Raw genomic sequence first — 24,882 nt, 5'->3', positions numbered from 1 at the left:
TATATATATATATATATATAACAACAGAGCCCTAAATACATGAAGCAAAAAAAGTCAAAATTGAAGGGAGAAATAGACAATCAGTAATAGTAGTTAGAGACTGCAATATCTCATTTTTAATAATAAATAGAACAACTGGGCAGATCAACAAGGAAATAGAAAACTTGAACGTCACAGACCTATAGTCATAGACATAACAGACATCTATAGAATATTCACCCAACAACAGCAGAATACACAGTCTTCTCAAGTGCACACAGAACATTCTCCAGGTAAGACCATATGCTATGCCATTAAGTAAACCTAAATAAACGTAACAGGATTAAAATCATACAAAGTGTGTTCTTCAAATATAATGGAATGAAATTAGAAATTAGTAATAAAGAAAATTGGGAAATTCTCAAGTATGTGGACATTAAATCACACATTACTAAATAAGCAATAGGTCAAAGAAGAAATCACAGGAGAAATTAAAAAATAATTTGAGATAAATGAAAATGAAAACACAACATACTCAAGTTTATGGGATGTAGTTAAAGCAGTGCTTAGGGAGAAATTTATGGTAATGCCTATTGAAAAAGAAGAAAGATATAAAATCAACTTCACCTTAAGGCACTGGAAAAAGAAAAGTGAACTAAATTCAAAGGAAGCAGGAAGAAGGAAATAATGAGGATTAGAGCAGAAAACAATGAAAATAGAGAATAAAAATGAAGAAAAATGATCAAAACCAAAAGCTGTTTTTTTGAAAATATCAACAAAATTGACAAAGCTTCACCTAAATAAAAAGAGAGATGACTCAAATTACTAAAATCAGGAATGAAAGAGGAGACATTACTACCAACATTACAGAAATGAAAAGAATCATAAGGAAAAAAAAAAAAAGAATCATAAGGAAATACTTTGAATGCTATAGGCCAACAAGTAAGATAACAGATGAATTTGACAAATTTCTACAGAGACATAAACTACCAAAACTGACTCAAGAAGAAATAGAATATCTAAATAGACCCATAAAAGTAAAGTGATTAAATTAGTAATCAAAAAACTTTCCACAAAGAAAAGCCCAGGACCAGATGGCTTCACCAGACCTTTAAGCGAGCATTAATAGCAATTCTTCACAAACTATTTAAAAATATAGAAGAGGAGGGAACACTTCTCAACTCATTTTATGAGACCAATATTACTCTCACATGAAAACCAGACAAAGATATCACAAGAAAAAGAAAACTGTAGACCAGTAATTTATGAATATAGATGGCAAAAATCCTCAAAAAAATACTACCAAATTGAATCCAGCAATATTTAAAAGGGATTCTACACCATGACCAGGGGGATTTATTTTAAGAATGCAAGTTTAGTTTGCCATCCCCAAATCATTAATTAACATAATATACCATATTGGTAGAATAAAGGACAAAAAACAAACAAACACATTGTCATCTCAATAGGTGCAAGAAAAAGCATTTGACAAAATTTAACATCCCCTTGTGATAAAAACACTCAACAAATCAGGGATACAAGGGTACTCTCTCAACATGAAAAAGGGAATTTATGAAATACGCACAGTTAACATCATATTCAATGGTGAAAGACAAAGACTTCCTTCCCAAGGGGAGGCACAAGAGAGGGATATTTCTTTCCATTTCTATTCAGTGAAGTACTGGAAGTTCTAGCCAAGGCAATTAGGGAAGAAAAGGTAATAAAAGGCATTTAAATTGGAAAAGGAGAAATAAAACTATCTCTACTTCTAGATGGCATGATCTAATATAAAAAATTTCCAAAAAACCCACTCCCAAATTATTAGCACTATTTAAAATGTTTGGTAAAGTTGCAGGATACAAGATGAGCAAGCAAAAATCAGGTGTATTTCCGTACACTATAAGTGAACAATCCAAAAATAAATTAAGAAAACAATTTCATTTACAATAGCATCAAAAACATTAGAACTCCCTTAAAAAACTAAAAATAGAACTACCATAAATCTACAAACAGTAAATGCTGGAGAGGGTGTGGAAAAAAGGGAACCCTCTGCACTGTTGGTGGGAATGTATATTGATACAGCCACTATGGAGAACAGTATGGAGGTTCCTTAAAAAACTAAAAATAGAACTACCATACGACCCAGCAATCCCACTACTGGGCATATACCCTGAGAAAACCATAACTCAAAGAGTCATGTACCACAATGTTTATTGCAGCTGTATTTACAATAGCCAGGACATGGAAGCAGCTTAAGTGTCCATCAACAGATGAATGGATAAAGATGTGGTCTAGAGGGGTGGGATAGGGAGGGTGGGAGGGAGATACAAGAGGGAGAAGATATGGGGATATATGTATATGTATAGCTGATTCACTTTGTTGTACAGCAGAATATAACACACCATTGTAAAGCAATTATACTCCAATAAAGATGATAAAAAAGTATTAGAACTCTTAGGAATACATTTAACCAAGGAAGTGCAAGACTTGTACACTGAAAACTACAAAATATTGTTGAAAGAAATTTAGAAAGATATGGATAGACACATAGAGCAATAGAATAGAATTGAGAGTCCAGAAATAAACCCTCATATCAATGGCAAGTTGAGTGTCACAAGAGTACAAAGACAATTCAGTGGGGAAAACAGTGTTTTTAATAAATGGTGATGTGATCACTAGACATCCACACAAAAATATTAAGTAAAATTGGACCCATACATCACCCATATACAAAAATTAACTCAAAATAGACCAAAGACCTAAATGTAAGAGCTCACACTATAAAACCTTTAGAATAAGACAGAGGAATAAATCTTAATGACCTTGGGATAGGCAATGGTTTCTTAGATGTGACCTCAAAATCACAAAGAACAAAAGAAAAAAGAGATAAATTGGATATCACCAAATTGTGCTTTATAGAAAAACATTAAGAAAATTAAAGGGCAACTTAAAGAATGTGAGAAGAAAACTGTACATCCATCATAACTTGTTATCTAGAATATATAAAGAACACTCACAACTCAGTAATAAACAGACAACCTAATTTAAAAATGGACAGAAGATCTAAACTGACAGTTCTCCAAAGACATACAAATGGCCAATAACACATGAAAAGATGCTCAAATTATTAGCTATCAGAGAAATGCAAATGGAAACCACATGAGATACCACTTTATGCACACAAGAACGGTTATATAAAAAAATCTGATAATAACAAATAAAAATTGTTGGTGAGAAAGTGGAGAGGTTGGAACCTTCATATGCTGCTAAATGTAAAATTCTTCTGCTGCTTTGGGAAACAGCCTGGCAGTTCCTCAAATGTTTACACATAGGGTTACCAGCCATTCTTCTTTACTCAGGAGAAATTAAAACATGTGCACACAAAATCTTGTGTGAATGTTTTATGAAAGTTCATAGTAGCATTGTTCATATTAGCCAAAAAGTGGTTACAACACAAATGCCCATCAAGTGATGAATGAATAAACAAAATGTGCTAGATCTATATAATGAAATATTACTTGGCAGTAAAAAGGAATAAAGTACTGGTATGCAACAATGTGAGATGAAAACCTCGAAAATATTACACTAAGTGAAAAAAGCCAGTCACAAAGGACCATATTGTATGATTCCATTTATATAAAATGGCCTGAGTGGGTGAATCTACAGGCACATAGTGTAGCTTAGTGGTTGCCTGGGGCTGAAGATGGGGAGCCACTGGCATTAGGGGTGATGGCTGTGTGGTGCAAAGCTTCTTTGTGGGGTAACAAAATGTTCTAAAATTTATTATGGTGTTGCATGCACAAGTCTAGGAATATACTAAAAGCCCTCAAGTGTAGGCTTTAATTAATTAATTAATTAATTTTGGCTGTGCTGTCTGGCTTGCGGGATCTTAGTTCCCTGACCAGGGATCGAACCCGCGCTCCCTGCCATACAAGCACAGAGTCATAACCGTTGGACAGCCAGGGAAGTCCCGAGGTGTACAATTTAAAAGGATGAATTCTATGACACATTAATTATACCTCAATAAAGTTGTTTTAAAAATGGAGTTAATAAATAGTATGAGAAGCCAGACTTCTCTCTCAGAAAAGTCAATATGTTTCTACAAAACTCATTTATATTTTTGTTTAGGCATGTATTATATACATGAAACATTTTCATTCTCCTTAATATAGTTAAGACTCAAGTTGGAATAAAATGGCCTAATATTAACTGGCTCCTTTATGTACCTACAAAATAAAATGTTAACAAGTGGCAATTAGAGCACTCCAGCCAAAGTGCACTCTGCTAAGGATGATTTAACAAGCCACCGCATTTTCTCACTTTGAAATTGAAGATTTGCCTGTGATTACCTTTCTGTTAAGTTTGGCAGGTTGTCTTTTGCCTAGTTTTAATATCATTTTACCACTTAAACGTTTAGTGTAATGTCAAATAATGGTTAAGCATTGTTAACTGGCATACTGGATCTCCTTGCCCTTAAATCAACTTAAGTGTTACAGAATAAGTGTTCTTTACAGTAAATCGGTGACACTTTTACATCAAATTATTTAGTTAAAATAAGATGCACTGAAATGTAAATTTTTTACCCTATCATTTTTTATTGTAATTTTAAAAAATAAATATATTTATTTATTTTTGGCTGCACTGGGTCTTCGTTGCTGCGCGTGGCTTTCTCTAGTTGCGGTGAGCAGGGGCTACTCTTCCTTGCGGTGCATGGGCTTCTCATTGCAGTGGCTTCTCTTGTTGCGGAGCATGAGCTCTAGGTGCGTGGACTTCAGTAACTGTGGCAGGCAGGCTCAGTAGTTGTGGCCCACAGGCTTAGTTGCTCAGTGGCATCTTCCCAGACCAGGGCTCAAACCCATGTCCCCTGCACTGGCAGGCAGATTCTTAACCACTGTGCCACCAGGGAAGTCCCTATTCTAATTTTATAGTGAGTGTCTTCATAGCAAAAGGAAGTCTCAGGTGAAAGCAGTCTCATTTTCATGATCAAATATGTTTCCCTTAAGTCCATTCATTTTCATTTTATTCCATATGCATTGACTAATTCTCTCTCCTATTACTCTGCACGGGGCACTGCTGGGCAGCAGGGGGGACTAACTTGAGAGTCACATTTGTTGACTAGAAGCATGACCTTGTATGAGGAGAGAATGAGCATTTGACCACCACGTTTGGTGCTTTACATATGGTATTAAGTCCTTACCTCTATGACAGATTTTATCATTACCATTTAATAGAGGAAAAACCTGAACTTAGGGAAGGTGAACATTGATACCAACACATTTTTTCCCCCAAACTAATTACTAACTTCTGTGTTTCAGCTAAGATATTGGTCAGTCAGTTCCTAAAACCATTAAATAAACTCAAATGTGAAGGAAAATATTGATAATTCAAATGTTATTAATGTGTGATTTTATCTGAGAACAGTATCTTAAAGAAAATTGTTTAATAAAAAGTTGCTATCCAAAAAAAAAAAAAAAAAAACCCAACAACAAAAAACCCCACAATAATAAAGCACTCTTAAACCACACACACACAAAAGTTGATGTCCAGGTGCCCAAAAGAGTGTTTAGTTTGTTTTCTTTTTGTTCTTCTGTGTATTTTTTTTTTTGGTGTATTTTTAATGAGATTATTTGTGTGATCTCACATATGGCCAAGTCCTCATGATTTAAGCAGTTTCAATCCAGTTAGTTTTTCTTTTCCTATTTTGTTAGTCTGCCCTTTGGCCCTCTTACTTCTTGTTGGCAACCATCTCACTTCCAGAAAGTGTAGACTCCGAATGAGAGAGGGCAGTAAAGCACAAATCTTCACTAAGCTGATGGAACACACATTGAACAAAAACCTATAGACTTGAGCTTCCCTGGTGGTGCAGTGGTTAAGAATCTGCCTGCCAATGCAGGGGACACGGGTTTGAGCCCTGGTTCGGGAAGATCCCACATGCGGCGGAGCAGCTAAGCCCATGCGCCACAACTACTGAGCCTGTGCTCTGGAGACCACGAGCCACAACTACTGAAGTCCGTGCGCCTAGAGCCTGTGCTCTGCAACAAGAGAAGCCACCACGATGAGAAGCCCACGCACCTCAACGAAGAGTAGCCCCTGCTCGCAGCAAGTAGAGAAAGCCCACATGCAGCAACGAAGACCCAACACAGCCAAAAATAAGATAAATGAAATAAATAAATTTATTAACAAAAGAACCCTATAGACTTTGTGACAAGCTGCCCAGTTTTCCATTATTACAGGTAATTGGAAACCAATTATGATTACGTGAATTTCATTTTTTTCAAATCTCATCAATATCATCAGTTGGTTACATTTTCCATCAAGACCTCATCAGAGAATCTAAAACTTCAGCCCTATTACCCTGTCTGTGTCTGCTCACTGAACTTGGCCTAGGTCTACCTGGAAGTTCACCACAGACAGCTGGGTCTTCCTGCATATTCCTGTCTGAAGGATCCTCCTAGCGTCTTCTGCAGCTAAGCCTGAAGGTAACCTCTCAGGAGCCACCCTCAACTCCTTTTACTTGTCTCATGGAAGAACAATTCTGAGTTGCCCTACCCAGTCTCTCAGTGGCCACCCCCGAGCAGGATCAAGCCCCAATTGCCTACAGAGTGAATGATCTCATTAACACACACTTATTTACTTGTTTTCCTTTCTTTCCTGTCTTATTCCTTTGCTCCTTCATCTTGCTTCCTGGATCACCTCCCAAAGAAACTATCTGCATCCAAATCATTGTCTCAAAATCTATTTTTTAAAAAAATTTAATTTTAGGGGGACACCCAAATTAAGAGACTGATTCAGAAATTACCTTCTCTATTTATATGAGACATACAGAAAAGACAAATTTATAGAAACAGAAAGTAGATAAGTGGTTGCCTAGGGCTGGATGTGGGAACAGAGATTAATTATAAATGGGTGTGAGAGATCTTTTTAGGGAGGAAAAATACTCTAAAACTCAGGTGGGGATGGTTGAACCACTCAATAAAGATAGTAAAAATCATTAAACTATACACTTGAAATAGGTGAATTTTATGATACGTACAATATACCTCAATAAAGTTTTTTAAGAAATAACCTTATTTTACACGGAGAGATGGTAAGATCTAAAGAGCTAAAGTGCTCAAAGTTACACAGCAAATACAGGCCAGAGAAAAGAATAGAGTTTCAGGCCATTTGGTTACTCTGATTCATTACTTTTGATTGGACAAATGATCTTGCTTTAACTCATGAAAAATTAAAGTACTTGAAAAAAGTGACAAAGCACCAATTAAACCAAGTATCAATACATTTATGACACCAATTATAATAATCATTTAGTTAGTGTTTCCTGTAGGTTAAATAATTTACCTAGGTTATTTCATTTAATTTCACAAACGGGCCATAAGGTGGGGATGACTACTATCTCTTTGCTACCCACGGGGAAATAGAGCTTGAGAGAAGGTAAGTGACTAATAGTCACATGAGGCTGAGTGGGAATTCATCCATATTTGTCACCAGACACCAGAGCACATATTCATCATGACTATATTATACCACTTCTGCTGGTGACTAGGATTTCTTTCCCCTCTCACCACTCCAACATGACCAGAGAAAGGCAAAGCTCCATACCTCGCTGTTGAGTTTGTTTATCTGCTGCTTGGTCTCCTCTGCTTTGATGAAGAGGACAGCAGCTCCAATCTCTGGGTCTGGAAAGTGACACACACGCAGAATGAGTCCTTCAGGAATAAACCTCATATTTCAGGACTGGGGCAGTTAGAACAAGGAAGGAAGCCCAAGCTACCTTCAACCTTTCCTGATGTCGGTGCACTGTAGCTTCTGTCTCCCTAGTTCTCCTCTGGATGGCACCTGGTGAGCTCTTTGGAACTAGGCACACAGCATGGTGGTGACTGTGGCCACACTTAGTGGATGTGTCCATGGCCACCTTCCCCCTCTCCTGAACACAGTCCTACCATGTGCCCAAATGGCACATGTTCTCTTCTTTGACCATTTTCCAAAAATATATCACAGCCAGTGTCCAAGCCATAGAAAAGAGATGTTCTTTTCTCCTCTCTTCCCTTTCCAGATTTTGAGTCCTGTACCCATGAGAGCATTTTCCTCCGACCTCTATTAAAGCTGCTCATCCCCACTGCAGGCTTTCTGTCTCTTCCAATGTTGCTCTAAAAGGTGATTTCTCCCGTTTCCCGGGTCTCTCATCTCCACTTTTTCTCTACCTTACTTTTACAAATACATTTCATATCTGTCAGGAGCAGAAGCACAGATGAATCATTGCTAGCTAGAGTGGAAAGGATTTGATATACAGAGGTATCTATATCTATATATGTCGTATATATATATATCATGATGACTATCCTAATTCTGGTCAATTATGTGTAGAAAATTTGCCTGTGGGAGAAAAAAGTCGCTCAAAACAATCAAAAGTGTCAGAGTAGTAAAAGTTCCTTTTGCTGAGATATTTTTCAAAGTTAATCTATTCATTCAATGAATGATAAGAGATCACCTACAACAGGCTAAGCCTCCTTTAGATGAGACAGAAATAAAGAAAATATATTGACCTTCATGGGGCTTTGAGTCTAGCTGGGAAAAGAGACATTGAAAAAGCAATTATGGGGCTTCTCTGGTGGTGCAGTGGTTAAGAATCTGCCTGCCAATGCAGGGGACACAGGTTCGAGCCCTGGTCTGGGAAGATCCCACATGCCATGGAGCAACTAAGCCCGTGCGTCACAACTACTGTAGCCCCCGTGCTTAGAGCCTGTGCTCTGCAGCAAGAGAAGCCACCCTAATGAGAAGCCCGTGTACTGCAATGAAAAGTAGCCCCCGCTCACTGCAACTAGAGAAAGCCCGCACACAGCAATGAAGACCCAATGCAGCCAAAATAATAAATAAATAAGTTTATTTAAAAAAACAAAGCAATTATGCAATAGGTGTGGATTTCATACTAAGGGCAGTAGGAATCCATCTCAGGATTTTAAGCATAGGAATAGCGTAATAAGAATAAATTTGTATTTTTTTAAAAGTTCACTCTGTATGGAGAACAGTGTGAAAACAGAGAAGTGACTTTGGAAGCACTGCAGGCAAGAGTGAATGTGGCAGGGAAAAGGGTGGTGGAAGGAAGGATAGAAAGTCTCAGACATAACTGAGAGATATTTAGGAGGTAAAGTCAAGAATATTTGTTGCTTGAATGGATGAGTATTGGGGTAGATGTTGGGAAAAGGGAGAAGAGGAGGCTAAGGGGGGTGGCAGGACCAGAAATACTAGGTGGATGGCATGATGACGTCCTGTGAGCCAACAAGGAAAACTTCCTATTGGGACCCACCATCAGCTTCCATAGCAAATGCTCACATCTGGTTGACTAGAACTATGATTTCTGTGCTTCTTGCTCAGAGCAGATATAAGTCCATTACATGGATGAATCATGATTGTTGACTAACATCTGCATTCCTCTCCTCACCTTCCTACCTCCCACCATTGTCCTACTATGGAGTCTTACTCTTCCATCTTCCCAGATGAGTGCTGGGAAGAACTGTTGATTGAGATAGAAGACTGGTATTCTACCAAATGGAGACATACCCCCAGAGCTGTACATTCAGAAGTCTTTACTGGGCTTGGCTTTGCCCATGGAAGGATTCACCAATTAGCAGGAGATCCTGACACAAGAATCTGCCTTGCATCTGGTGACTGTTTGGGATCACCTATGTTCATTATTCTCTATCAACTACAGGTGCGTCTTCTTTTAGACGTTGTCATTTCTGGCCTTCATCATGCTGACAAATTCTTTTGTGGGCAATGAACTCAAGAATGAAATGGAGAGAGAGGAGCCTGGGCTAGGTTTGGGGGTACTTTACGTTAATTCACCATCCCTAGAGGGTAGTACTTCATATAATTCCCCATCATTTCCGATATTCTTACATACTTCTGAAGATATTTATCCCTGGCAAACTGCAAGTACGTAACCACTTACCCAATAAATTGGTTAAGTATAACCAATGTTCCTACAGTCTACACCCAACACAGCATTTCCTTTGGGTAATGTTGTTTCTGTGGATTAGTCTGCATTTATAATAGGAAAACATGGTTACCCTCTGATGAAGAGCAGAAATTTGAGTCTCCTCCTGACACACCATTTACCTGGGCTGGTAAGCTGCAGGGTGTCGAGCCTGGATAGAGGAACCATTACAAACGCTATCTTAATAACTTGGAGGTGGCACAGACTCAAGTCAAATTACTTTGTGGCTTTGGTTAAGTTCCATCACATGGAGAATACCCCGAGAATGGGAAGGCAAAAAAGTGCCTATACAAAACATTACAAGTTGTAAAGACATATCACCCCTTGAGAGAAGACTAAATATAGAGCTTACCTCCAAGAGGAGGAGAAATTCGGGGCTCCGGTCTGACTCGTTCAGAGCCAAAGTCAAAAGACTGGCTTTCCTCACTACAGTTTCCATCTTCAATTCCATCAACAACCCTGTTTAAAATAACAAGCATTGGCTAGTTGCGCATTTATATCCATGGGTTCCAGTATTCCTAGAAGACTTGAAAAATCGTGTGTTAAATTTCGAAATTCTAGACACTCTAGAGCTGGGCTATCCAATATGGTAGCCATTAGCCTTATACGGCCATTGAGCACCTGAAATGTGCAAAAAGAGATGTGCTGTAACTATAAAATACACACTGGATTTTGAAGATTTTAGTAAAAAATGTAAGTTATTTAATTAGTAATTTTTTACATTGTTCACATTTGAAATGCTAGTATTTGGGGCATATTGAGTCAAATAAAATATCTTATTAAAATTGTTATTAAATAATTCCACGTGTGTGTGTTTACTTTTTAAAGATGTGGCTACTGGAACATTTAAAATTACTCATGTAGCTCACAATTTTAGCTCATGCTACATTTCTATTGAACAGCAATGCTATAGATCTTAGACTCATTTATTCTCAGATTCAAAACCTTAAGCTACAGATGTTCTCTTATCTAAATTTATATTAATTCACTACTCTATCCAGAATTAAAGAGTTTTAACGTAATGTTTACAGAATTGCAGAAAATAACTTTGAAAACATCTTTGCTCTGGACGTGGACAAAACTCTGAAGTGAGAGTTGAGGAATTATATTTAAATGACTATTAGGACTCTAGCTAATCTTCTTTCCTTGGTAAATAATATCTAACACACTCATTATTTTAAAAAAAGATGAATTTATTGTAGAAAATGTAAACATAAAGGTAGCAAAAATCTGAAAAGAAGAATCAACTGTCATTCACCACTACCCTTAACATCTTGGTGTGTTCTCAAAATCTTTTTCTAGATATAAAATAAAATATGTTTTTTCATAAGTGTAGAATAAGTTGTACATGAAAATTTCTTTTCCAGCTCTGATACATTTTCCCCCTTTTTTATAATTTAGTATTTTTCATTTTAGAGAAATTTTAGGACGGAGAAGAGTTAAGGAATGTTTTCAAATTACCATCTCCAACTGAATTCCTGAACATTTAATATCCACCTACTTATCATTAACCCTGTTTTGCTTATTTTCCCCTTAATATTTTCTCTAAATGGATAAGTTGTGTTCTTCAAATGACTAACTAAATATGTAGTATATCAGAAACATCTCTTGCCTTATAAGCAGAACAACAGAATTTGTATCTATATTTCAGAACTCAAATTTCTGAGATTTTGGACAAAATATGTAACCTTCAAAATACTTAACACTTCTTACAACTTTATAGTAGAGATAATACAAGCTACTTTAGATGATTCTTGAAAAGACTAAATGTAATAGTAAATGAAAAATTACCTAGCCGAGTACATGAGACTAGGAATCACTCAATATGTTTTTTTCTTGTCTATTTTTACTGAGCTGTTACACACCGTAGCCTACTCTTTTCACATTTTCTGAGTCAGAATTTTTCAGTGTTTCAATCACTTTTAGTTGATCCTAAAGTGAATTTTTTTAAAATTAAAAAATAGAACCATCCCATATTACAGGCTGAAGGGACCAGAAATAAAACTAAGTTCAGTCGTCCACAATAATGAAGCAAATACTATGGGACATGAAGACCAGCACTTCACTTCCTTCATAATTTCCACTCATTGCTTCATGAAACTTTTGGTAAGATCAGATACTGAGGGGATAACAATACGGACTTTGTTCCATCTCTTTTGTTTTCATTAGAAATTTATAAGTTATAAAATTACAATGTAGAAATATACATCTATAAAAATAGGTAGAGCTAAATGGATAAAGGGAGAAGAGAAAGAATTTGGAACATGTAATGGACCCTTTTGAGAATGTGACTAACATGATTTATTCTCATCTTGCATACACCTCCACGTAGAGTCAAAAATGGCGCACAAAAATTTAAGGAAGCTGAAGCATCGAGGCTAGGAACCTGCATGGCAGAAAGGCCTAGAAGGCTGACTCATTTACTAGCCAGGTACTAGTCTGAATACAAGGCAGCCAGTTTCACCTCGGAAAGAATTCTATGATGTGAACTCTCACCTTGGACTGAGGTCTGGGGGTCCAGCATTGTTCAAAGTTGAAAGTTGCAATTTCAAGTTCTTCTCTTTTCTTTTACCGTGGTTAGGGGCATCGGCTTCCTGTTTGCTTTTGGGGGAATTGGAACTGGAGACTCTGACAGGTGAGTGAAATGGCACTGTTCCCGAGGCCAGCTGCTTCAGGCTTAAGCCGAGATAGCTCTTACTGCTTCCAGGCCTCTTGCTACGGGAAGAGGAAGATCCCCTTGTGTAGATGGGGGAGAGGGAAGCAGTCTCCTCCTCTTCCCGGCTCTCTTCTTCTTCCTCGTCTTCCACAATGGATGGGAGTCTCTTCTTGATGCTGCCATTTCCCTTGGGCTCTGGCTAAATCGGAGGATAATATACATGAGTACAGATGGTGAAGACTTCTTGAGAGGCATATCATTCATGCTGCAGGGCCCATCTGAACAAAGTCAGGTCCCCTAGAGCCTTTAAAATGGAAGACCTCACAGATTTTGCTCTTATTTATTCAGCTGTTCAAAGTCTCTCATACTGTCTAGCACAGGGAACTCTACTCAATATTCTGTAATAACCTACATGGGAAAAGAATCTGAAAAAGAATGATTCACTTTGCTGTACACCTGAAACTAACACAACACTGTAAATCAACTATACTCCAATAAAAATTTTAAACAAAACAGAAATAGACTCACAGACATAGAAAACAAACTTAAGATTACCCAAGGCGAGGGGGGTAGAGGGATAAATTAGGAGTTTGACATTAAAATATACACACTGCTATATATAAAATAGATAACCAACAAGGACCTCCTATATAGCACAGAGAACTCGATTCAATATCTTGGAATAGCTTATAATGGAAGAGAATGTTAAAAAAGGATATATACATATATATATGTATATGTATACATATATATATATATCTCAATCACTTTACTGTACACCTGAAACTAACACAACATTGTAAATCAACTATATTTCAATAAAAGATGTTAAAAATCTCCCCATTTCTGATCTCAGCTAGGTTTACTCTCTCTGCTTTCCTGGTGTTAGCCCACAATGGTCTTTTAAACTCTCTTGGTGGTGAGCTATGTAAAAGGTGCATTTGATCAGGTTTGCATTGAGGTTTTAATCAGCCTGTCATTTATAATAGCATATGATGGCATGTTTTTAGGAATAAGACATTTTTCAATTTTACTGGAAGGTCTTGGGCCTTGATAGTTTATTTAATTTATTTATTTCATTTTTCAGGTATCCTCATCATTTTATTTTTTATTGAAGTATTGTTGATATACAATATTATATGTTACAGGTGTACGATATAGTGATTCACAATTTTTACAGGTTATACTCCATTTATAGATATTGTAAAATATTGGCTATATTCCCTGTGTTGTACAACATCTCCCTGTAGCTTATTTTATACCCAGTAGTTTGTACCTCTTACTCCCCTACCTGTATCTTGCCCCTCCCCCTTCCCTCTCCTCATTGATAACCGCTAGTTTGTTCTCTGTGTCTGCTTCTTTTTGGTTATATTCACTAGTTTGTTGTATTTTTTAGATTCCACATATAAGTGATCTCATACAGTATTTGTCTTTCTCTGTCTGACTGATTTCACTTAGCATAATTGGGCATTGATATTTTAAAGTTACAGGGTCCTCAGTGGAACTTTATGTGGAGATCAACCAGCAAAATTATATTATCTTTGAGAATAAAACTCTTTCCTATTTTGGATCATAGATGAACGAAGATCAGAAGTGTCCTCAGCTCTCCGTGTTCTCACAAGTCAGGTGGCAGGAAGTACAGCAAACCATTTGATCCTCTCACCTTGAAGAGCCTTAGGAAAGGAAAGGGAGAGTTTTGCAAACTCTCCTGTAGGATTCCTACCTGGGCTCCTTCAACCTTACAGGCCTAGAAGAAGCAAAGGAGAGGATGGGAAAGGATGAAGGAGGGGATAATGAAGGGGCAGGGCAGACAAGGTAGCAAAGGCTAAGCTGATGGCCCTCAACAGAGTCACTCTAAGAGTATGTGTTTCTTGCTCTGCCCCAGACATGGCCTCCCTGCTCCAAAAAGTCAGTTCATTTTTCTGTGCCTCAGTTTCTTTTGAGAATACAATCATTTATACCTGCTTATCAATAATTCATAATAAAAATAAACTGAAAAGACCTAAGAATACTATTTATTGTCATGAGCTGTCATGGTTATTACTTCATCTCAATAAATAGTTGTTTTATTGGTATATGAATTTTATTGTAACAGTTATAATGATATATATATATGTAACAAAAAAATGAACTTGAATCTGTAGTGACTGACAGGCCCATTCACCCATTTAGTTGAGGCCATAGCTGTAAAGTAAAATGATCAGTTCACTTAGGAAGGTCTTTTTTTTTTTATTTTAATCTTTTTAAAAATTATTTAATTAATTAATTGGCTGTGTTGGGTCTTCATTTCTGTGCGAGGGCTTTCTCTAGTTGCGGTGAGTGGGGGGCCACTCTTCATCGCAGTGCACGGGCCTCTCACTGTCATGGCCTCTCTTGTTGCGGAGCACAGGCTCCAGAAGTGCAGGCTCAGTAGCTGTGGCTCACAGGCCCAGTTGCTCTGCGGCATGTGGGATCTTCCCAGACCAGGGCTCGAACCCGTGTCCTCTGCATTGGCAGGCAGATTCTCAACCACTGTGCCACCAGGGAAGCCCTGTATTTTAATCTTATGGGTCAAAATTTCTTGAGGAAATGGAATTATTAGACTCATCTTTCCAACTATGTGATTATTTTAATTAATGGTAAAGCTATAAGTTCTTTATTCAAGAGTTATGGTTTTGCTTTTATTTGTTTTTTTTTCTTCACAGCATTTTAAATTCTGTGCTTTTAACAAAAGATGGACCCATGTGGAATTGCAGAGGAACATTTGTATACTAGTATTGTAGAACAGAAATGTGAGCTCACCCAGCTAAAGATACAACAGGGCGAACTCATCACAGAAATTAAAATCAGTGAGTACATTCTCTAACTGGACTTCTGTTTACATTTGCATTGGCAATTTAACCATTCCTTTGTTTCAAGGAGGATCCCTTGGCTCTAACAGAATCTTCTGACTAGTAACCTATAAGATGTTTGTACTTCTACAAGTTCATTTAATTTTCACACTTCCATGCTTGGAACCTTGGACAATTTGCTTAGGTACTGACTCTTGTGACTGGGACAGCCGACATGATTTATACCAAGAATTCATTAGCCCGTGGACCATCATTTCAGACAATACCCAAATTTATTATTATTAAATACCCAGCTCCACATGCAGCCTCTGTGCAGGAGGAGTACCTGTTACTTTCTTCAGGCCATTGGTATAGAAACACCCTCCTCCCTTGTGTCACTGGATTCACCTGTGTATACATGGCCACAAAATTCAACCATAGATCTTTTCCTTCTCTCTGACCCATCTCTTCCTTTCCCTCTCATCTTTCTCATGAATGCTCCCATGAGGGCAATGAGGTTTTATCCCCACAGTCAAGGGAGTCTCTAATTTTGCTCGTGACATCTTGCTGGGATAGTCATTTCAAACATTTCAAACGTGTCTTGACGAAAAGGAAAGCAGAATAAAGTCTAGTGGTGGAATGCATGTGTTTTTGATCACACAGTCTTAAAAGTCCTGTAACTTACTAGCTATAACCTTGGTCAGGTAATGTTATTGTTTAAAGCCTTGGTTTCCTCACCTGTAAATTGGCAATAATGTGAGGAAAAAATTAGGTATTAGATAATGGTAGTTACACCCTTAGTGACATGCACTGAGTGTGCTTAATTAAATGCTTGCCCTTGTGATGATGGTGATGATCATGAAGAAAAAGAAAACAAAATTTACATCAGGGCAGGTCCTACAGATAATGTTGTGATATTTTACATAATCTCCCCTTCTTTAACAGAACTCTTAGCAATGCACCTTGCCCAAAGATCACCTTTTTCAGACCCCTTGCCACTTGGTTTGGCCATAAGGCCAAATTCTAGGATGATAGTATGCCAGTGGACAGGTTATAGGGAAATTTTAGGAAGGCTCCTAGAAGGAGGGGAGCATCTATCTTGCTCTTTTACTTTGTTTTAGTTTCTAGTCTGGAACACTGATGAAATGAATGGATCTCCAGCAGCCATCTGAGAGAATGAGGAGAAGGAAGGCATATGTTGAGGATCATGAAGCAGAAAAAGGAAATCTCCAGGCCTACTGACACTGTTATACTGCTCACCTCCAGCCTTGTCCATGAGAGAGAAATAAATATCTATTGTATTGAAACCCCTGTTATACTGGTAGTTTTGATACTGCAAGTGAACTTCAGCCTTAATTATACAGATTTTGTTTTTGAAAGTTAAGGATGGTGTATTCTTGGAAGGGATGTTCATTTTCAGAGTGCTATGGTGGGGTGAGGAATTCAGATGGGAAAATCCAAAAGGAGGCTAAATTTATCTTCATGAGAAAGAATATAGGAAAGGTCTGGCGGAAAAGTGGTAATGAGGAAAGGATGCTTGTTGAGAAGTGTTTAAATGTAACGAGAGTTTTGCTAGTTCCTGAAGAGGGATTTTGCAGAGATGAGAGAGAAAAGACAACTAGTGGCAGGGAGGAACTTGGTTGATAGCACTGAGATGTTTTAAGAGCTTTAAAAATGTTTCTCAATAGCAACTCTGTTTGCTTTCCGCCCCCAACCATCTTCGGTCCATTATCAACGTCTTTGTAACGCGCTGTGTAATTGGATTTATTTGGGCACCTCTGTACGCATGTGTATCTGTGTGTGTATGCATGTGTGTGAAAGTTGGGGGGTTCTGCTTCAAGAGGGTACAGAGCAAGAAAACGAGCTGTTTACAGGGTTTCTGTCATGGGATTATTGGTAATAAAGGTCTAGGTAATAAATTGGACAAGTTACTGTTTTGGGGGAAAGTTTTCTGTGAAATTGGAGGGTTCTTAAAAGTTGGGACTGACTTAAAAGCTCAATTCTTCTAAGATCAATACCCCAGGACTTCGTTACTCTGGGCAGGTTTTGGTGACAAACTATGTTTTAACAATAGCTCTAAGATCCTTAAATAGATATATGAGTTTCAATCTTTCTCTATTCCCAAACTCATGAAAGTCATTGCCACGTCTCTTTCAAGTGCTTTAGGGGAAGTCAAAATGAATACATTACATCCTCGAGGGGGAGACAGATTTGTTGGAAATCCCACAAATTTTAGATAAATATTTTGCTCTTTGGCAAAAAGCCATACCTGTGAGACCGTAGATTTGTTCGATAATCTTGATATCACCTGAAAGAACAAACAAACAAAGTTGTAACAATCATTTACACCTTCTCGATGGTTTGGGACTGAGTGAAATGGAGGCAGGGAAAGAGATGATAGTTCAGAGGCTGTGGGGGGGGAGATGGGCCACCTGCATGGGCCAGAGTAGAGGAAATACCTCCTGAGAGATGCTGGGAGCATCTCCCACACCTCACCCTCTAGGAGCTCTACTGACCAGAGTGTGTAATAAAGAAAAGGGAGCAGCAAATTGACTGTCTAGTACAGGACACCACACCCAGGAAATAGGGGTCAAAATAGTACACTCATTGGATACATTTTCCATCTTGATGCTTTATTTACTCTCTTTTTGTTTTCCATCTCCCTTATTCCTCTTTCTTGCCCTTTTGCTAAATTATCTTATCTTCCATGATTTTTCTCTCCGGCTCTGTGAAAAAAAGAAATCGTGGAGGCGTTTCTTATTTAATCTCATTTCTTTCTATTTATCCACCTCCCCTTTTTCTTTGGATACGGGTGGGGGTGATGAACCCTCTCTGTCTCATTTGTTTTACTCGCTATGATGTTCCCTGTGGACTAGGATTAAGTTCACTGCGGATACTAATTTTCAATTTAAGTGATTTTAAGATCCAATTGATTGTAAAAAAGAAAAAAAATTCTGTCAATCAAATTGTGACATGCCATCAGTTAGAAGACTGATCCCAATTTCAGAGATGGTAAAATGTGAAAAACAAATGTGTAACATAGAATCACTTAAGTTCAAAACACATCTTGCATAAAATCAAACTATGGTACTGTGGAGTACCTTAAAAAACATGCACCTTCCAGGACGTACAAACAAGCTCTGGAAATTATAACATACCCGGGAAATATGCTTCAGGTCTCATCCACATTGTTTTTTGCTCAAATATACTCCTCTCATTTTAAAGTGGTAATAGATGTTATAAATTAACATAATTTTATTCCCATGAAAAAAAAAACCTTGCACTTGAAAATGACCTGCCTAGTAAGTGAGACATATTTGGTAATTCTGTCAACCCCCCGCCCCGACTGTTTTTTTTTCTAGATGATTAGGGAAATAGATCTGCTATTATTTATACAAATGCCAGCATCATTATTGCTGTGCAAATATACCTTTCATCAACGTTTAATTTTATCAAAGCAGTCAACCCATTCTACATCTGTTTAGTTGCCTAAATATGCATTGATCAGTAGCACTGAAGACATACGTTTTGCAATAATTCCCTAAATGGTGACAAGTAAAACAGCTGAATAATTAAAAATGTGGAAAATAAAACAAAATTACAATGTCATTGCTACTGTGGTAGACATAAAAAATGGGTTTTTGAAAAGCTTTTCAGTTACAGCTTGGATGAAAGAAAGAATAGCCCTGGGATTCAGGAAGCCTGAACATCTCCAGGTCAGAGATGCTGTCTAAGGGATAAGAGAAAGGCACTGGCCTTAGCACTTGCTGATTTGGGTATGACTCCCAACCCCCATGGTTTACTACTAATATGAGTTCTGTCGAGTTGCTGAACTCCAAGAATGTTTTTCTGTATCAGTGCTTCTCAAACTTGCAGGTTCTGACTCAGGAGGTCTGGGTGGAGCCTGAGACTCCGCATTCCAATGACTTCCCAGGTAATATGGACCTTGCTGGCCCGTGGGGTACACTTTGAGTAGTGAGATCTTATAACCAACGGCATTGTTATTATCATCCTATCAGCTGTCAATTCACGAAGTATTCACTGAGATCAGCACCCTGGTAAACGCTCCCCAGCCATGACATCCAGTAATTTTCATTACAAATCCTATGAGGTAAGTGTCCATGATGTAGCCAGCACTACTGTGATAGGCTCTCTGAATAAATCATTTAATTCACAGATGGTATTAATCACATGTGTTTTATTTTATTAAAAAATTTTTTTTTAAATCACAGAAAACTCAGATTTAATAACACTCAGCATACATGGAATAAGTTCACTTAGCAGTTGCTGTGGCTCCTTTCACTTATAAGAGGCAAATATTTTTAAAGTACTCAATAGCAACAGTGAAAGCCCTCTCTCACCCTGATAGGAATGGATTTGTTATAGTTCTGCTAAATAGAATTAACCATCCTTGGAAAGATTTCAATCCAGTACTGAATTGTTTATGAAATGCCCTGTTATCTATTGTAATGTATTGTAAGTAGTCGAATTCTGTATATACTGCTATTTTCTGTGTTCATTGTTGTGAACTTATGTATGTTAGTGAAATAAATTTTCGGCTTTCATGTTGTTTCCTTAACATTTATAAATATACGTATTAAGATATTTTCCCCCTCTTACAGGAGAATAACAAACTTGGTGATGTTTTCTTTTCTGATGCAACCCAGAAACCCTAGCTGTTCTGAAAAGGTTGGTGCATGCTGTTAAGATAGAATGAAATTACTCTTTTCATCTCTGAAGCGAAACACCCCTCTGCCATTCCCCTTCAAAACCACAGGTTTTTACTTGATATTCACAACTTTTACACCACCATCAGTCAGTAATTTTCCAGGTGCCTTTAGTTTTAGACATTATAGAACTTAAATACTGAGTCAAGAAGACTGATAAAATATAAAACATTTTCTGCTTAGCCACATTTGTAGGCAAGCATTTTCAGTGCCTATGTTCTGAGGAAGTCCATTATATCACGTGTATTTTAAAAAGAATACTCTGATAGATGCATTCTGTTGACTGACACTTCATGCTAATCCAGATTCTGCCAAGTGTAGAGAATATTAGTTTAATGGAAACCCAGTATTTTCAAGCTAGAAGTGACCCTAAAGAGTCTCTGCTACAATGGTTTGTACACCTGGCAGACAATAGGATGCTTTGAGAAGGGTTCCTTTAAAAAATCAGGTTACAGAGTACCAGTTCCAATGAATCTCTTTCAGTTGGTGATGGGTGTGGGTCTCAGGTCTCCAGGTCAGGTTTGAAACCACTGAGTTAGTCCAACTCCCTAACTAGAGATGTGGAAACAGTGGCCCAGGAAGATGAGATGACTTGCCCAATTCATGCAACAAGTTAGTGGCAAAACTTTTTCCCCAGAAGCCGTGCCTCCTGACTCTCAGTGTACCTTCCGTAGAATCATCAGTTTTCTCAGATACCTCTTCCAATGGTTAATGCTGTTTCTTGGGCTGAAAGAAAAAATGCCTGACATACTATGACATTTAATCTGGTTTGATGGTTGTCACAAATCCGACCCCCCAAACTCATGAGGCTAAGTTACCCAAACACCTCATAAACCTTATCTGAGTCACAGATCTTTCAGGAAATCGGATGAATTCTAGGCATTCCTTCCCCAGCGGGGAGAAACATGGATACAGCCTTTGGATAGAAAATATTTATTGTTCCAGCCACTAGAAGACTCAACGGTTTTGAAAGTTTTGAAGAAGGCAGCTTTCCCATTTTGAATCCCTCCTACACGGAGTTTTTATACCTTTTAGATAATAAGAAGAACTGTTGGTGATCTCTAATGGGAATAATTAGGAAAAAAAGAAAGACTGAAGTCATAGAGGTTGGGAAGATAAAAGGGAAGTAAGTCAGACACAAGAGCAGGAAATGAGGTCATTGCAATAAAGTTTTGAGAGAGATCAAAAGGGTAAGGGTCAACCCGTTCACATCTTGGGATTGTGCCCTTCATTCCCTCAGGATGGAAGAAGCCCAGTGCGGGCAGAAGGGCTGAGGACACCGCCTGGCACAAAGTTATGACCAGAAGTAAGGCGTCATAACCTTGAAGACTGGGAAAGAGACATTCTCAGCTTTGGTGCATTGGTTTTAAAAGTTTTTGTGTAGCTGTTCTTCTCCTTTTCCCCCATCCTAACCACCTACATTACTCTATCACTCTGTGAGTCCAGTGGGAACTTGAGAGAGAGGACTTTTTTTTGTTTGTTTTTTAGGTTTAATGTTCTTAATTGTATTGCTTTTGGCTGAGACTTTACATCTCTCGATAACATGTTATACCCTACTATTTCTTTTTTTTTGAAAACTTTTAATCTTATATTGTATTATAGGTGATTAACAATGTGGTGTTAGTTTCAGGTGTACAGCAAGTGATTCAGTTATACATATATCTATTCTTTTTCAAATTCTTTTCCTATTTAGGTTGTTACATAATATTGAGCAGAGTTCCCTGTGCTATACAGTAGGTCCTTGTTGGTTATCTATTTTAAATACAGCACTGTGTACAGGTCAATCCCATAATCCCTAACTAGCCCCCCCTCCCTTCTACCCTGGTAGCCATAAGTTCGTGAGGCAGGGCTCTTAAATTGGAAAAATACTGCTCACTGGCATCGAGGACCAGAGAGGAAAAATGGTCTCTTAGTCCTCATATAATTTGCTGCCAAAAAAAGCAAAACAAATCCACAATTTTTTTAACTGTGTAAAGAAGGTCCCAAGTTTTACTATTGAGCTTGAATTGCAAATGGAAATCAAATATACTAAAATGAATAGTCATTTTAGATGTGACACGTGCCATTGCGTTCTTGAATGTTCTCTTTTATTGAATGAAGACCGTTTTATAGGAGCTTTCATAGGCTCATACCTGATCTTGCCCATTCAACTCATTTTTCCCCTTAAATTTCCCGATAGTAAATTATCCTGATATTAGAATTTTTCTTTAATATTTTTATTGGGGTATAATTGCTTTACAATGGTTAGTTTCTGCTTTATAACACAGTGAATCAGCTATACGTATACATATATCCCCATATCTCTTCCCTCTTGCATCTCCCTCCCTCCCACTCTCCCTATCCCACCCCACTAGGTGGTCACAAAGCACCGAGCTGATCTCCCTGTGCTATGCGGCTGCTTCCCACTAGCTACCTGTTTCACGTTTGGTAGTGTATATATGTCCATGCCACTCTCTCACTTCGTCCCAGCTTAATCTTCCCTGATATTAGAATTTTTATGAATTCTTTTAGTTGGGAAGGGAGTTCTTTGATTTCTTTTATCTATTCCCTCCACCCATTAAAATCCCTCTGCGTTCTGAGAGATGGCGGGCTGTGAGGCCCCGCCTTTCACGGGAGGCTAAAAGGCCACCTCTAGAAGGAACGTGAGTGGTTTCTCAGCAGCGATGAGGCATTACCAACAACTTCTCCTTACTCTCAAGCTCTTTTCAAGAGGCCGAACCACTAAGAAATTGACCACTGTGAGGCAGGAAGGAAGCAAAGGTGAGTGGAACCCACCACAAAGACCCAGGACTCCTAACAGTAACCCAGGGGGCCAGTGGCCCAAGGAAGGTAGGAAATCTATTTCCATTGTCTACTTGGCCCACAGGTAGGATTTATAAGCCCCTGTGTGGTCTGCAAATGACCTCTCAACTATGGAATCTCATAAGGCACGAAAGTGCCCTGGTGAGAATGTTATCTGCAGCTGATTGCTCAATCGGGAGATGAGATGTGAATTACAAGGCTCTTCTCTCCGACTGATTCATGACATTCTCTGCCTTGTTAATAAGGCCACACTGATTAAGTCACAGAGTAGATTGAAGGAGCGTGTGTCCCCGTTCAGAAACAGGGATTATCACGGATTTTAGCTTGTTCACGGGACAGCAATATTACCAGCACTGGTGGTTGTTTGGGATAAAGAGAATATGAATGAAGGGTACTTGCAAATAACCCCATAATTCTCATAGTTAAAATGTCCACTCTTACAAAAATCATAAATAATTGTCAAATCTGCAGGTCTAATTTCCTCATCTGCTTCTTTCTCTTGCAGACTCAAGCGGAGGTGCCAACAAGCAGTGAATGACACCCATGGCAGGTGGCAGATGGGAGGAATTAGAAACCTCCGGAGAAAGGATAGGCTTTCAATAGGGAGCATTCATCTTCAACTTAACGCGTCTGAGAGGTCACCACCACCTAATCTAAAGAAGAGATTTTAGAGGCTGGTCTGAATCCCTAAGTGGGTAATACAGTTTCTATTATGTTTTCTTTGCTTGTTCTGTAATTTAGAAACAGAAATGAGATTTTAATGAAAAGACTAATGATTTTGACATTTCCCAATTTCACATGGGGCCTTGAGGTCAAGACAAACTATTAAGACTTGGAGAATTCTCTTCCCCTGGGTAATTACTATTGCTCCTGGTGTGGGAAATATGTCAAGTAAGTGAGTCTTGAATTTAGTGCTTACTGATGTCCGGAGCTAGAGAATCAGCTCCTACAGTGTAGGAAGCAGCACAAAAACTCTTCACTGATGAAAGGTCTGTGTGGGGGGAATGGGATCCATTTAGGAGGTAGTATAGCAGGGGGGTTAAGAGCTGGAATTGCCCTAGTCTTGTCACTTATTAGCTATGTAACCTTGGGAAGCATATTACTTGTAATAGAATAAGTAATGCTTAGGTAACAAATAATGTGCTAAATTTTAATGGCTTAACACAACTGAATTTTATGTCTCACTCTTTCTCTCAAAAATGATGCTAATAACTACACTTGTAAGGATTAAATGAAATACGTACCTGTAAACTGAACCAATCTTGGAAACCAGACTGGCCACATCTGATGTAATGTCACATTAAGAGAAATGTAGTACAGCAACCAAAAGTAATTAAAAAATAATTCTAATCTTTTGGTCCATATCTTTCAAGAACCTTAGAGGCAATATAGTGATAAACCACAGGAAGACTTTTGTAAAATGACCCCTCCTTTTCTATTCCATTAGTGATAACAATGGTGCCTCTCCAAATTCTCTCACTGAAACTCTCCCCCTGGGTCCCTTCTGTTCTCTTCTGCTTCCCTCTGGCCATCGTGTCCAGCATTCCTGCCAGAGGTGGCCGCTAGGTGGTGCCATGCTTTCCAGGCCTGTCTTGTTTCTCCAGGGAAAGAAGGCATTTGGAACCTGCTGGGAAGTGTGCATCTCTTATCACTTCAACTTAATAATCCACAAGGAATTCTCACCTAGAGTTTATGGTGAAAAAAGTCCTCACATTGTTGCATTTGGAAAGTATTTGGTCCAGTGTCTGGCATAAAGCTAATTCCTGTTAATAAGTAGTAATTGTATTATTATTGATACATTGGTTATGAAGAAAACTTTTCTTTGAATTGAGCTGGTGAGGAATAGGGCATTATTAGCTAGGTGATGCAGAGCTAAACATTCACACAAATGGGTTTGTCCAACTTAAAAACTAA

General features: G+C 38.2%; 1 protein-coding gene across 1 annotated transcript in view; it reads right to left on the bottom strand.

The window, feature by feature from the left end:
- Positions 1-24,882, bottom strand: part of KCNH8 (potassium voltage-gated channel subfamily H member 8) — a 384,779-nt gene that overhangs the window by 21,107 nt on the left and 338,790 nt on the right. Inside the window, exons 12-15 of the mRNA XM_024742050.1 lie at positions 17,709-17,747; positions 12,470-12,828; positions 10,326-10,432; positions 7,579-7,655 (exon numbers count right to left, since the gene is read on the bottom strand). Of these exons, the coding sequence (XP_024597818.1) occupies positions 7,579-7,655; positions 10,326-10,432; positions 12,470-12,828; positions 17,709-17,747 (582 nt within the window). The remainder of the gene's footprint in view (positions 1-7,578; positions 7,656-10,325; positions 10,433-12,469; positions 12,829-17,708; positions 17,748-24,882) is intronic.

The sequence above is a fragment of the Neophocaena asiaeorientalis genome, unplaced genomic scaffold (genome assembly GCF_003031525.2).
Source record: "Neophocaena asiaeorientalis asiaeorientalis breed wild unplaced genomic scaffold, Neophocaena_asiaeorientalis_V1.1 scaffold154, whole genome shotgun sequence".
In the NCBI taxonomy this organism is placed as follows: Eukaryota; Metazoa; Chordata; class Mammalia; order Artiodactyla; family Phocoenidae; genus Neophocaena; species Neophocaena asiaeorientalis.
The sequence above is the reverse complement of the archived record's forward strand: the minus strand, read 5'-3'. Positions and strand labels throughout refer to the sequence as shown.